The sequence below is a fragment of the Micrasema longulum genome, unplaced genomic scaffold (assembly GCF_059751315.1).
Source record: "Micrasema longulum isolate JH-2025_06_02 unplaced genomic scaffold, ASM5975131v1 h1tg000037l, whole genome shotgun sequence".
Lineage (NCBI taxonomy): Eukaryota > Metazoa > Arthropoda > Insecta > Trichoptera > Brachycentridae > Micrasema > Micrasema longulum.
The window spans coordinates 634,594-648,734 of NW_028277244.1; the positions used below are offsets into that span (position 1 = coordinate 634,594).

At 32.8% G+C, this 14,141-nt stretch overlaps 1 protein-coding gene across 1 annotated transcript; it reads left to right on the top strand.

Moving 5' to 3' along the window:
- The first annotated feature begins 8,218 nt into the window (after positions 1–8,218).
- On the top strand, positions 8,219–11,069 carry LOC148285397 (uncharacterized). The gene is made up of 2 exons (XM_088225422.1): positions 8,219–8,651; positions 10,744–11,069. Exons 1-2 carry the CDS (start codon positions 8,280–8,282, stop codon positions 10,996–10,998), a joined length of 627 nt encoding a protein of 208 aa, XP_088081548.1. The 5' UTR covers positions 8,219–8,279; the 3' UTR covers positions 10,999–11,069.
- Positions 11,070–14,141: the final 3,072 nt, after the last annotated feature.

Below are 14,141 nucleotides of genomic sequence, written 5' to 3' on the forward strand. Positions count from 1 at the left end.
GTCTAGACATTTATAAAGCTTATGACCTGTCGTTGGCTGTTTAAAGGGAGAAAATCCAGCGAGTTTGTAAACATTTGGACATATTAAAAACATTGTCCAAGTGGCTATTATTTTACTGTCCTGTCCGGGCGTGTTTACACGAGAACAATGCAGCTGCGCGCGGTGCTATTAGGCCATTGTCCTGTCCTCAAGAATTCTATTCACATGAGGACAAAACTTGTTGAAATCCAGCGCTCCCGAACACTAGATTTGGAGATCGTGCTTTTGCCGTTGCCGGCTCCTCTGCCTGGAACCAATTGCCTTCAAACTTACGAATCATCGACCGTCCCAATCAGTTCAGATCCCAACTAAAATCTCACTTCTTTAGATTACCATATCCTCAATTTTAAATCAGAAAATATAATATGTCACTTTGGTTAAGTTAGAATGTAAGTTTAAGTATACATCAGCCAAATATTATTATTCAATACTATAAGTTCGATGCTGGGACTGGATAATATTGTTGACATATTACAACAGAGATGAAGAACATTTAAGAGAAGGTAATATAGAAGTCTAGGCATCTACAGGGCTTATGACCTGAAATAATTCAATTAAATGAATCTCACCCGCATAAATAAAGGTTTCAGCTCTTTAACTTCACAAACATCAACAGATGAAAGAATCGAAAAGCTATCGATGTTCAAATATAGGCAGAATGGTGAATGTTACAGTGTGTAAAGTGGCCACTTAAACCAGCCATTGACAGGTCATAAGCCCTGTAGATGCCTAGACTTCTATATTACCTTCTCTTAAATGTTCTTCATCTCTGTTGTAATATGGTAATATAAACAGCTCCCCAGGGAGTCGAATCCAGTCCTTGCCTACAAAAATTTGGACAAACTCAAAATATTGTGGAAAATATTGATTTGTCTTTGTGTAAACGTTACTTTAACCCAAAATATGTAAAAAAAATAGTTCTCGCACATGCCTACAAAGCTACAAACATGTGTAAGAAAGTACCTACTATTACAGTTACCATTTTCTGAACGTTGCGTCTTAAATAACTGCCCTATAAAATTGGGATGTTGTGATAAAAAAAAAGGGAACAGCTGTTTCTAATTTCTACCCTCGTGTTGCATTGTTGAGTATTCTACCTGGATTTATTTGGTCCCCTATCTGAATTAAAATACGGTATAGGAACAGATCGAATGAAAAGAGCTGGCGAGTTCACAAAACTCACACAAACCAATTTAAATTCTACTGGATGGCAGTGGCGAGCCGTGATTTATTTTATAGGCAATCTATTAAAAATGTTCATTAATTTGTATTACATATAAATACTTACATAACATATAAGTAATGTAATTATAAATGAATATTTTTTTTGTGGTTCTGTGAAAATCAACTCAAACAATAATTATTATTAACCACGCGATATACGTAGCTTTATTCTACACTATTTTAATAGAATACTAAACTTGTACAAAAGTTTATTAACAAATACCACAATGACATTCCGCAGATATTTCCATGATCTGTCATTGACAGTACTCTCAAGACTTGAACACTGGCCGATTTCTTTTAAAATGAATAATGCCTAAAACGGCCACTGCGAACGCCACCTGTCTTATGTGATACATAATATGTCAACGGTATCCCATCAAAGAAAAATAGTCCTTCGGAAATAATGTTCGAAATACTAGTTTCTAAATAGAGAATCTTCTAAAAATATTTGTATTATGCAAGTTTGTTTAAGTACTAAAAAAGCCGACTTGGGTTAAAGACGAAAAATACAGTGTACTTTTTTGTATGGAAGAATAAGCTGAGGTAATCGGCTAGTTTCATCGTTCAGTGAGAATGGACTAGGCGCTGGCGCTGGGCGCACTTCATAGACATTTTTTTGTAGAAAGATATAAACGGTGATTTATAATAAATAACAATTACTTTATTTATTTTCCCATAAACATAGTTACTATAAATTATTATTATTAAAAGTCCAATATAACGGTAAGCTGTGCATAATCGCTTACTTTGACGATTCGCCCCTGCTGGATGGTGATCGTGGATGGTAAATTTAAAGGTTATAATAAAGTTTATCCAAATTTATCCAAGTTTATCCAATTACCAATATTGATGAAAATATAGAATTTCCAAAGGACTTGGGAGACGACAGAAGCTTGGCAAATCGTTTTAACACCTACTATATAAAAAGCATAATTGAAATAAATGAGAGTATTCCGGTGGAAGAAGCAGAACAAAATAATAATGTGCATTTATATAAAGACTTTGCTTTTGAAGAAATATGTGAACAAAAATTACTCGCTATTCTAAAATCTATGACATCCAAGGCAAGTCCCGATGGAATAACCATAAATTTGATGTGTGATGCTTTTGCTGTAATTGGAAAAACTTTTGTAGAAATAATTAATGAATCACTTAAAACAGGAGTTTTTCCGGAGAAGTGGAAGATATCTACAGTAGTTCCCATACCAAAAATAAAACAACCAAAAAAATGTGATGATTTTAGACCTATAAATACTCTACCAAAATATGAACAAGTTCTGGAAAAAGTAGTAAAGATGCAGCTTACAAAATTTTTAGATGTAAATAATATTTTATGTGATCAACAATCGGGATTTAGGTTTAAAAATTCATGTGAAATGGCCCTTAATATTGTTATAGATGACTGGAAAGAGAACATCGATAAAAATAAATATGTAGTTGCAGTGTTTTTAGATTTTAAAAGAGCGTTCGAAACTATTGACCGAAATATAATCATTAAAAAATTAAAAAATATTGGTATTAAAAACACGGAAATAAAATGGTTTGAAAATTACCTCAACAATCGCATGCAAATGACAAAGGTTAATAATGAAACGTCAGATCAACAAAAAAATGATTTGGGAGTTCCACAAGGATCTGTTCTGGGACCACTATTGTTTATTTTGTACATAAATGATATGACTTTAACATTGTCTGATTGCCAAGTTCGACTTTTTGCAGATGATACCTTAATTTATGTAGCTGATAACGAATATGATTCAGCAATAAGGAAAATAAATGCAGAATTAAAAACAGTCTCCAAATGGCTTAAAGCAAATAAGCTAAAACTAAATGTAAGAAAAACAAAATGTATGATAATGGGTTAGAAACGCTGTTTTAACAGTGATCACAGTGTTGAATTAGATGGAGAAGTTCTTGAGAATGTTGAAAGCATAAAATATCTAGGAGTTTGGATTGACTCTAAATTATCTTTTTCAAAAAATGCAGACTATACGAGTAAGAAAATCGCAAAGAAGGTATCCCTGTTAGGAAGGATAAGAAATAAATTAGACATTAAAACCTCTCTGCTGATATTTAAAAGTATTATCGTTCCCCACATTGATTATTGCTCCAGTATTTTATATTTAAGTAATGAAGGAGATCTAAAAAGACTCCAAATAATACAAAACAAAGCGATGAGGATAATATTAAGATGTGGGAGACGAACAAATGTTAAGAAAATGATTCAACTTCTAGATATCATGACAATTGATCAAAGAATCAAATTCAATGTTGCCAATGAAATAAACAAAATTATTAAAGGAATAGTTCCAAGATATTTTCAAGATAAACTAAAAAATAATGAGTTCTTTCATAACTATGCAACAAGAGGATCTAAAAATATAAGACTGGAAAAAAAAATCAAAAGCAATGTCCCAGAACTGCCTTATGTACAAGGGAATAAAACTGTTTGAAGAAATGCCAGAAAGCATAAAAAATAAAATTAATATAAATATATTTAAAATGAAATGTAAAAAGTATATATGTGAAAAATATTAGGTAGTAAATAGTGTAAATAGTGAATATAATTAATGAAAATGTACATATGAAACAGTGAATATTATAAATTAGGATTTTAAGTGTATAATAGTGATAAATAATGTTAGAATAAGTATAGATGTAAATATTGTGTTGTAAATATATATTAGACTATGTAAATACATAGAACTAAATAAATAAATAAATAAAAAAATACGTCGGTTAGATTAAAGGGTTGTGTATATGAAAAAAAACAATGGGTTAAGAAAGTGTTATAAATAGGTGCGAAGGTTTTCATGGTCACTGTTATCAATATGTTTCTTTTTTGGGTGATGCCGTGTGTGTTGGATTCGTTCCAACGGCATAAATATTTATATATTTTATGCGCCATTTAAAATATGATTAGTTATAAGTACAGTCAACCCAACGAGTCTAGTTGGAGACATTTTAGTTGTTTTCTAAAAGTGAATGAAATAAACAAATTTAATCTTCGACGCTGCTTTTATTGACGACTGTGTAAGGAGTACCGCTTTACCCACCGTTAAACTACAGGGAGTCATCCTTAATTCTGACCTTTTTCTTGACGCTCAAATTGGTAGAACGATAAGTTTATGCGTTTACCAGCTGAGACAGATTAAATGCATACGCAAAAATTTGCCAGTTGATGCCGCCCGTCAATTAATAAATGCGTTTTGCAGGTCTACCAATGAATAAAATGACTCGCCTACAGTCTGTATTGAATGCCGCAGCGAGACTTATTTTTGGAATCTCTAAGTTCAGTCATATCACTCCACCACTTCGGAAATTGCACTAGCTACGTTTTCCACAGAAGGTGGAATACAAACTCTGTTGGCTTATGTATAAGTCACTGCACAACTCTGCTCTAGAATATCTAAGGGAACTCTGCATTCCAGATGAACTAGCTGACAGACGTCTTACGCTTAGATCAGCTACATCAACGTCGAAAGGAAAAGTTATTTTACCTCTATGCAAACAGCGCACTAAATTCGGCGAACGTGCATTTTCGGTCGCAGGCACTACGGCATGGAATGATCTCCCAGCAAAAGTCCGAAACTGTGAGAGTGAAGTGATGTTTCGGAAGAAACTTAAAACCCACTTGTTCTCTAAATCATTTGAATAAATTCTTAGCATGTTGTGACAAAGTACATTATTTTTCTTAAATTGAAAAGTTAAAATTAAATTTATATCTTTATATAATCACTTTGTAAAGCGCCCTTGAGGTATTATATTACGGAAATGGCGCTATATATGTTATCCATAATTATTATTATTATTAAAGGCGATTCAATGACTCATTACAAAGTGCCACTCAGCACCTCATGGCACATAACATAAATTGGTGATTTTCACAAAAACGGCGCCATATAAATTAACCAACTATATACATATTATGCGTATGCTGTGCGATTTCATACCATGCGCTTATTCACAGATACTACAAAAGCGCAATGTGTAAAGCTAGGGTTTCCTAGGACAGCGGTGCCCGTATCTTAACGGCCGTAGTGAACGGTGATGCGGTGGACAGCCGTCGTTGTGGTGACTAGAGAGTGGTTTTATTTTTTAACGGTGTTATCAACACCATTTTTATAGGAAACCACTCTCTAGTCACCGTTACGACGGCTGTCAACCGCATTAATGTTCACTACGGCCGTTAAAATACGGGCACCGCTGTCCTAGGAAACCCGAGCTTAAGGCTCTTAAGCGCCTAAATGTACGAGTATTGTTCGCGCCAGCTCTTCGTAACAGACCAGTACAGTATTCATAATATTCTCTTTTGTATCTGGTACCTTCCACCTTGGCCCAAAAACTAAAGTACTATATTTTACGGCAATATCTTACATATTCATATGTACATATTTATACCTAGGGGTGGTATTCAGAACGCTATCGTGGGCGTGGGGAACGCTTTTTTAGCGCGTATTGACGTGCTAAATACACGCCGTTACTTGATTATTTGTACTCGTAACTACATTATATATTATCCCGAGCCTCCCCTTCCTATTTTATCAAAGTAATATAATATCTGAACCTTCTCAGTATGACTTTTGGTTATCTTCAGTTGTCTGTAAAGTAAAATTGAATTTTCTCTTTAAATAATGTATTATCTAAAAACATTTTTTATTTCTTTTTAATAAACCTTTATTAAGCATGAAAACAATCATCATCATTCCGCACCTAATGGTGCATAGGGCACTGTATTGGTTACATTAAGGTAAGATGACAATCTTACGCTTCAGGTACCAGTCCTGGGACCATGAAATATTCTAGTGCGAAAACACCCTTTTAAATAAATATTTCATATCAACCATGTCGGGAATCAAACCCGAGACCTCTTGCATGGTAGGCAAACGCCCTGACCATTACACCACGAGGTCGACAATACATAAAAAAATAAAAATAAGGAACTTCAGGTTTGACTTGCCATAAAAGAGTCAGGCAGTGTGTGGCAAGTGTACAAAATAATATAAAATAAAATCAATAATGCATAACAAATAAAAAATAAATATACAATTAAAAATTGAAAGAATAGAACTATATATATATTTATACGGATATATTATAATATATGTTATAATATATTATAATATATCTATATATATTTTTATATATATTTATATATATATACATATATATATATATATATATATGATAATGTTAACTAGGATGTCATGTCCTGAGTCGAGGGAGACATTTGATTGACATATATATATATATATATATAATCAATCTATATATCTATATATGTCAATCAAATGTCTCCCTCGACTCAGGACACGACATCCTATTGAACATTGTCATTAATGTAAAAAAAGTAATACATAAATTATACTAGAACAAATAAAATAAAATAAATATTCAATAACATACATTTTATTATAAAAATACAGTTAATGTCAACTGAGTTTATGTTTTCATACAGGTTCCCGATGATAATGAGAAAATCGAAGTATTTTCGTCGGTAACCGATAAATCAACATGTTTTGATTACAATTTTACATGAACATTCAAACTTCATTTCTTAACTTCCTATTGCTAAATACGGGCCCTGGTCCTCGATTATGATGGGAAGATAAAGACGTCATACCTTCACCTTGACGGTATAGTTGAAGATAAATTCCGTCTAGCGATGTTAAAGATATACTACCGACCCCACACCTTCAAGTTTCGGGTAGGTACATCGATATGAATCAAGGGAAAGCGTACGCCGCGGTACACATATCTACGCTCTAAAATGACATCGCTTCAGTATGACGTCATGGTTGAAGATAAAAGTCTCCTGACCGACTACTAAGATATACTACCGATCCCCCACAATCAAGTTTTAATGTAAGTACATTGGTTTATACCGACGGGTCTATAACCCCGCGATACGTTTATCTACGCATTAAAAGTGACAAATTTTTGGTCCGTAGAGTAATTTTTCCTTTTATTACGATCTACTCAATTTTTATATCGTTTTGAGGTTGGCACCTTTTTTCTTAAAATCCTATTTTAAATATAAGAGAGAAATAAGTTAACTTTGATTTCAGATTCGGAAACGAGTGGCTAGATGCGAAAAATAATGTGGCTATATTCTGCCCTATTAACATATGCATAAGGGTAAGAAAGGGTAGGAAAGTCGTCACTATAAAAAAATAATTAGTCCTTACATTTTTTCCGTCTGTTTTACTATCTTCTGGAGTGTACGTATCGCGCCGTTAAAGGAGCCGGCTTTGCAATCACTCGGTAGATAAATACAGAGTTAAGCATATCGTCGTGGCAAGTGTCAAAAGTCTTTAAAAATCAGGTTCAAGCGGGCATTTTTTGATTTAATTGGGATTTATTGGTGTTCATAATCGTTTCGAAGTGGGCACTTTCTATCACAGAAGCCTGTTTAAAATATAAATGAGAACTATTTAAAAATTTTGCAGTCATTCATTGGTTCGTTTCGATCATATTATGATATCGGGATGACAAGTAGGTAGAACATTCCGAGGACGATACAGATTGTACAGAAGATAAGTATACCGTGTTCATATGTATAGATGAAGATAGTGTTCATAATTGAGGCCCTGGCTTCACTTTAAAAAGTTATATAATATGTTAGATTGTCCTAGCTCTCATAGGAAACAATTCATCAAAAAATCAAAACGATAGGGACGCGCCAATGGTAAATATAGTGTGTAAAAATTATTGCTCTTATGCCATAATCCGAGGAGAACATACGGGAATACGTTTGTATGAAGAACAGTCAGATCGCATTTCCTCTTACCTTTAAATTTTACAAATAACATCTTTCAACCGATGCAAATGAACGACAACCCAGCAAACTGGCGGCGCGGACATCGCGGTTCGCCGTACATAATATGTACGTAGATCGGTGTTGCCTGCACTCGGAAGCGCTCGGAAACATTCGGCATTCACGAAGCGGCACTTGCCACTCTAGGTGCGTCGCGTTCAACGTTCCGCGCCACGCCAACTGTCACTAAAACAAAATGGACATTCGCTACTTAGACAAAGAATTCCTGACGGGATTTATCAAGTTATACGAGTTGTCCCCTTGCCTGTGGAAGGTTAAGTGCCCGGAATACAGGAACAAAGAGCTGAAGGCCGAAGCTTACGAGGAACTGGTGAATTATTCGAAGAAAAGCTACCCCGGAGCTACGCACGAATGGGTTGTAAAAAAAATACAAAGTATTCGCGGAGCCCACCGAAAAGAGCACCATAGAGTTAAAAATGACCCTGATCACGTGCCTAATTTATGGTATTTTGATTTGTTTGATTTCTTGTTTAAAGATTCTGAAAGTATTGGGCATCGGAAAGGAAAATATAGATCACATTGTGAAGAAGACGATAGTTTTGAATGGGTAAGAAACCACAAACATGTATTATTTTTTTATTTATTTATTTATTCACACTCTTTATTAAAATACAATTCCATATTCACTTTGCCCAGCTAACAAGGGTACATACCCCGTTCCAAGCTAGGCAATTACATTTTTATATATTATAATAGTTAACAAATTAATATAGAGCACAGACAAACAAAATATAAACTTATTCGGATACACATTTTGATTCATATACATACAGACATACACACATATACACACATGTATATATAAATATACACATATATAGACATGTACATACACACACACGTACATACACCCATGCGCATACACATACATACATTCATAAAAACATAGACAATTTATTTATGCGAAACTTCATGGTTGTCATCTATAAATATTTTTTTTTAAAAATATTCCTTATTTTTTATATTTTATTTTTGACATCCAGATACTTATAGATATAGGTAACTCGACCCGTCAGACTAACAAAACGCTATTTTATATAAACAAATCTAGTAGTTATTGTTATATACACTCACCTATTCAGAGACTACATAAGAAATTAGCTTTATTGATATATTTTGCTGTTCAATATCCAAATTTAAAAAATACTTTTATTGATGATAGAATAATTTATAGGGTCATTTAGCCATTATGTCTTTGAGTCCCCATTGTTTTTTTTTTTGTTTTATTTATTTCAATTTCTTTCAACTGAATTGAGTTTTTGTATTAATTTATTTTGTACTCGATATCACTGTGTAGTTTAAAGTTTATAATTACCATATACGTGTATTTTTTATAATGTAATAACCCGCTAGGGCGTTTAAAATAAACAAATAAAATAAAAATATATATTTTATGTACACAATAATATAATTTAGGATTGAGGAAGTTGAGCCCTCTAGAAAATTGGATATAAAAATGTATTTTTACGCGCGGTTAAAATTTGGGCACAAAGTTTCTTAAAAAGTATGAAAAATAATATAAAAACCATTTTAATGAAATTGAACTACTTTGCATAACGTTACTAATTCTTCCAAATCAACCAATGATGATGATGATGATAAAGTCGTAATAAATTTCCGGTAGAACAATCAGCAGAACTCATCGAGAAGAAGAAAAGTGAACTTGATACGTCACACGCGGAGTAATTTCAAAAAACAAAACTTTAAATAATCATAGCGCTAATAATACGATACATTAAAAAAATAGAAAAGTAAAATTAAAAAAAATATTTTTGGCTTAGTTTAATAGTCTATTAACATTTTATTTTTTTAAACTATTGAACTTTTTCTAATACATTTTTATATCCAATTTCCCGTAGGGCTGAACTTCCTCGTTTCATAAACATATTTTAAAACTTCTTGTCGGCCCCTGTTGTTAAAAGACATACCAGCGACGCTTGCCTCACGTACGAGAGTTGCGGGTTCCATTCCCGGTGACACACGATAATTAAGATGAAATTTTTGAAAGACTGGGTGTTGTTGTTGTAATTTATCACTTTATTTGGGCCTCCTCGCTGCTGGCTGGTTATGTAGCAAAAAAACTTTTCAAAATAACATGAGTAATCACTTTGTTTGCTTGTGTTTTGACTGTCTTTTATTTTTATTTTTATTTTTAGTTCACAAACAGTAAAATATATCACAATATAAATACAATTTATAAAATATAAAATAATAACATTAAACATCTTTCACCAATTATATGTGAACACCAATAGTCACAAAAGACAAATTAAAAATTGTAAATAGACCAAAATTTAGTTTTCATTATATGTTATTAAAGCAGTTTATTAGAATTCATATAAGGTTAATTTTAATAAAATTTATGTTAAGATAGATGCAATTTATACAATCAAATGTAATTTTACTAGATTATTAATAAATTTTTACAGCGCGTCTTGGATTTTTGTCATATGTAACTTTTCAAATGTAACAAATATAACTTTTGAATGGAGGATATATGGAGGTCTAAGAGTCCTATGTCAAAGTTGGAAGGATAGAAGGCAATAATAATAATAAAAAATAATATACAGAAATTTAAGATATACTCATATATTATGTGTTCAAACACAGAGGAAGATTTCAGACTTTTTTTTCAACAGGCAGAATCTCCAAAACATGATAAAGTTGGAAGTCTTGCGCATTTGAGGAAGGGCGTTCCAACTCCCGCTGAAAGTAAAAGGCTGCAGCAGGTGGAGGAATATGAAGCTGTTGGTGTCTGCATAGCCAAGAAACTCCGCAGGATGGAAGCCACACAAGCGGTTCTTGCCGAAACCCTGATCCGTACCATACTAAAAAAGGGATCACTTGAGGTTTTGACTATAGAAACAGACATCGAAGATACTTTCACATCATGACCGGAATTATTTTTAATTTCCTAGTATTTTTCCATTACCTACTCAAATAAAAAACTCTTAAATAAATCGCCTTAAATATACAAATGATTTTTATTTTGATTATTTCTAATACATATTTTTTTCTTCGAATAAGGTATAAAAAAAGGAGAATACTTATACATACCTATCAGAAAACAACTTTTTAATGTAATTTATAAAGGAATGAAAAAAAAGAAATACATACTTAACAAAATAAACAGAACAATCTTTTGAGTTTGACAAACTCAAAAAACTGTTGATTTATCAACCTGGTCCAAGAAGAAGTATATAAATTGAAAAATATTTTCAGGCGTTGCCTAGTATGTAGGTGAAATATTTCAATCATATGAATTTCACCCGCAACAATAAAGGTTTTAGCTCTTTAACTTCAAAAACGTCAACGGATGGAAGAATCGAAGCAATATAGATATTCAAATATAGGCAGAATGGTGAATGTTAAACAGTGTGTAAAGTGGCCACTTAAACCGGCCAATGACAGGTCATGAGTCCTGTGGATGGCTAGATTCTCTTCTCCAAAATGTTCTTCATATCTGTTGTATGTTAAAAATAAACAGAAAAATAAATCGATATATGAAAACTAAATTAAAGACTAAGTAATCAATGAGGAAGTTCAATGCTACGGGAAATTTAAGATTAAAAATGTACACTGTATATGTAGTCCATTTATCGATGACACACACGCGTGCAATAATTTCACCTGAAATATAGAGCAACGACTAATGAATCAAGTCATTATTGTATATTAAAAATAACACAACATATTCTGCAAGACTAACAATATTGCACATAAAACGTAGTCTATATAAGACCAACGTCCTTAAGTACATTAACTTCGTTCCTACCATACAGACATGAAGAACAAAGAAACGCAGCCTATAAAGAGACCGTAGGACGTAATAACGCCCAGTCAGCCCGAAGAGTCAGATCAACGCAGTCACTCAGTTACTGTGGTCCAAGCGCAGTCAGTTCAAGCCGTCATACTCGCGCTCCATAACAAAGTAAAGTAGCTTTTACAACATGCAATAAAAACTCATCAAACATCAACCTCGTGTCCTCAGTCAATCTGTAGGGACTCCAACACTCAACAACCTAAATCCTACGCACGCCGTAAAATTTAGAGAATTGAATTGTATGGCGAAATTTCTCGAAAACAATTAATAAAAACGATTTGAATAAAAATGAACCCATAAACGAATAAAAAATATTTAAAAAAACCACTGAACTTCCTCAAGAAGTCTTGGGTTTGATTCCCGACATGGTTGATATGAAATATAATTTAAAGGGGTGATTTTTCGATTCGTTATTCAGTTTATCCGTTTAATTTGTTAAAAGACCATGAAACTTATCCAAAAACAATTTATTGTACAGCGAAGTTTCACGAAAATGTATGAAAAGAATTATAAAAATTAACTACTTTGAATGATGTCACTAGTTCTCCGAAATAAACCATTGATATAGTGTTTTGATAAATTTCCAGGTACCGGGAAATCCGCTCACCGCAGAGAACTTGTGATATCACAGGTGGAGTAATTTCTAAATCACAACACTTAAAAAAAACACCGCGCTGATAATACTGAGCTCAATAAAATTAAATATCCCAATCAGAAACCTCAGACAAACCTACTCTTTCATACCGATAACCGAGAACTAACTATGGTTTTAATTCCCCTATGCCCAGAATTCTTAGGTCTGCCAACAAACATACCAGTCTTGATTTCTTTGATAACAAGTTATCTTCTTTCAAACGCCCACTGAATCAAATTCAATTATAAACACCTCTCTCCCGCTTCCACTCCCACCAAGTCTACTGTATACCATTGTGTCTTTCTACTTTCCTTTATAATAATTTTCTATGTATAAATATGTCCTTAAAAATGTCCATTGGGCGTATATATAAATCGATAAATAAATAAATACGATAAACATTTTTTTTAAATTTATAATTTACTACAAATAAAGAAAATGAAAAAACCACCGAACTTCCTTATTGAATACCTCAGAGGCAGACGGATGCAAATCCAAACGTCAAATTAATGTTTCACATAAGCCTAAAGCATCTACTATATCTAAGTGATTTTGAATAATTAATAGCACCAATTTATATTTTCAGTATTTTACTACATTGGTTTTTTCATTATAAGACTTACATTTCTTCAAAATTAGTGGACATGATCATAAACTGGATACGAAAATAAAAATGTAATTTCATAAAATTCTGGATTTACATCCGTCTGCCTCTGAGGTACAGATATTAAGTCGTCAAAAATAAAGTGAATTTATTTTTTATATAATAAACAACAACTAAGTTAGTGCTTCAAATATAAATTGAATGTACGTAGTAATCACGATTTCATTAATTAATTATTTAATAATTGATGAATCATCGTCGATTACGTGGAAAAAATAATCAGAAATGGGGATATCATTAATAAAATATTGCGAATTATTACCGCATCGTATTACGCCATAGTTCGTGAAATGTCACGACTATTAATAGAAAGCTACATAGTACCTACCTAGTACTCAAAGCTACCTACCGACGGAACTTAATTAGAAGGGGAATCTATGAAACGCGAGGTCTCACTTGGTTGTATATATGACCCAAGGGATTTCTGCATAGTTTAGGTAAAACCTAAAAAAATACTGTAGTTTTCGTAGTTGAAACAAGTGTTCCTTAAGACTCTAGATGCAACCTAATAAAATTCGGATGAAATCAAGTGAGGGTTTTACTTCTGGGCCTTACTTATTAGATTTCCTTATACCAGGTTTACGTTAAGAATTAACTAAACCCGGTTTAACTATTTATAACCGATATAAAAAAAGACTCTCAATTCAGGAATAACAATTCACGGGTAATTTATTTAGTTCTGCCGATTATGGCTCGATATATTAAATTGTATGACCTAACACGCAATCGCGTTCGCCAATCGCTAATCGGCTGGAGTTTGTGTGATGTCACGAGTAACGACACGTGCTTGATATTTTATTTGACTTTGATTTGTGACATTTCATTTACAAGTTGCATAAAATAAAGTGACCGGTTTTTTCAATATGGATTTTTTAATTAACTTCCTATTACTAAGAACGTTAAGGGTATCTGTAAA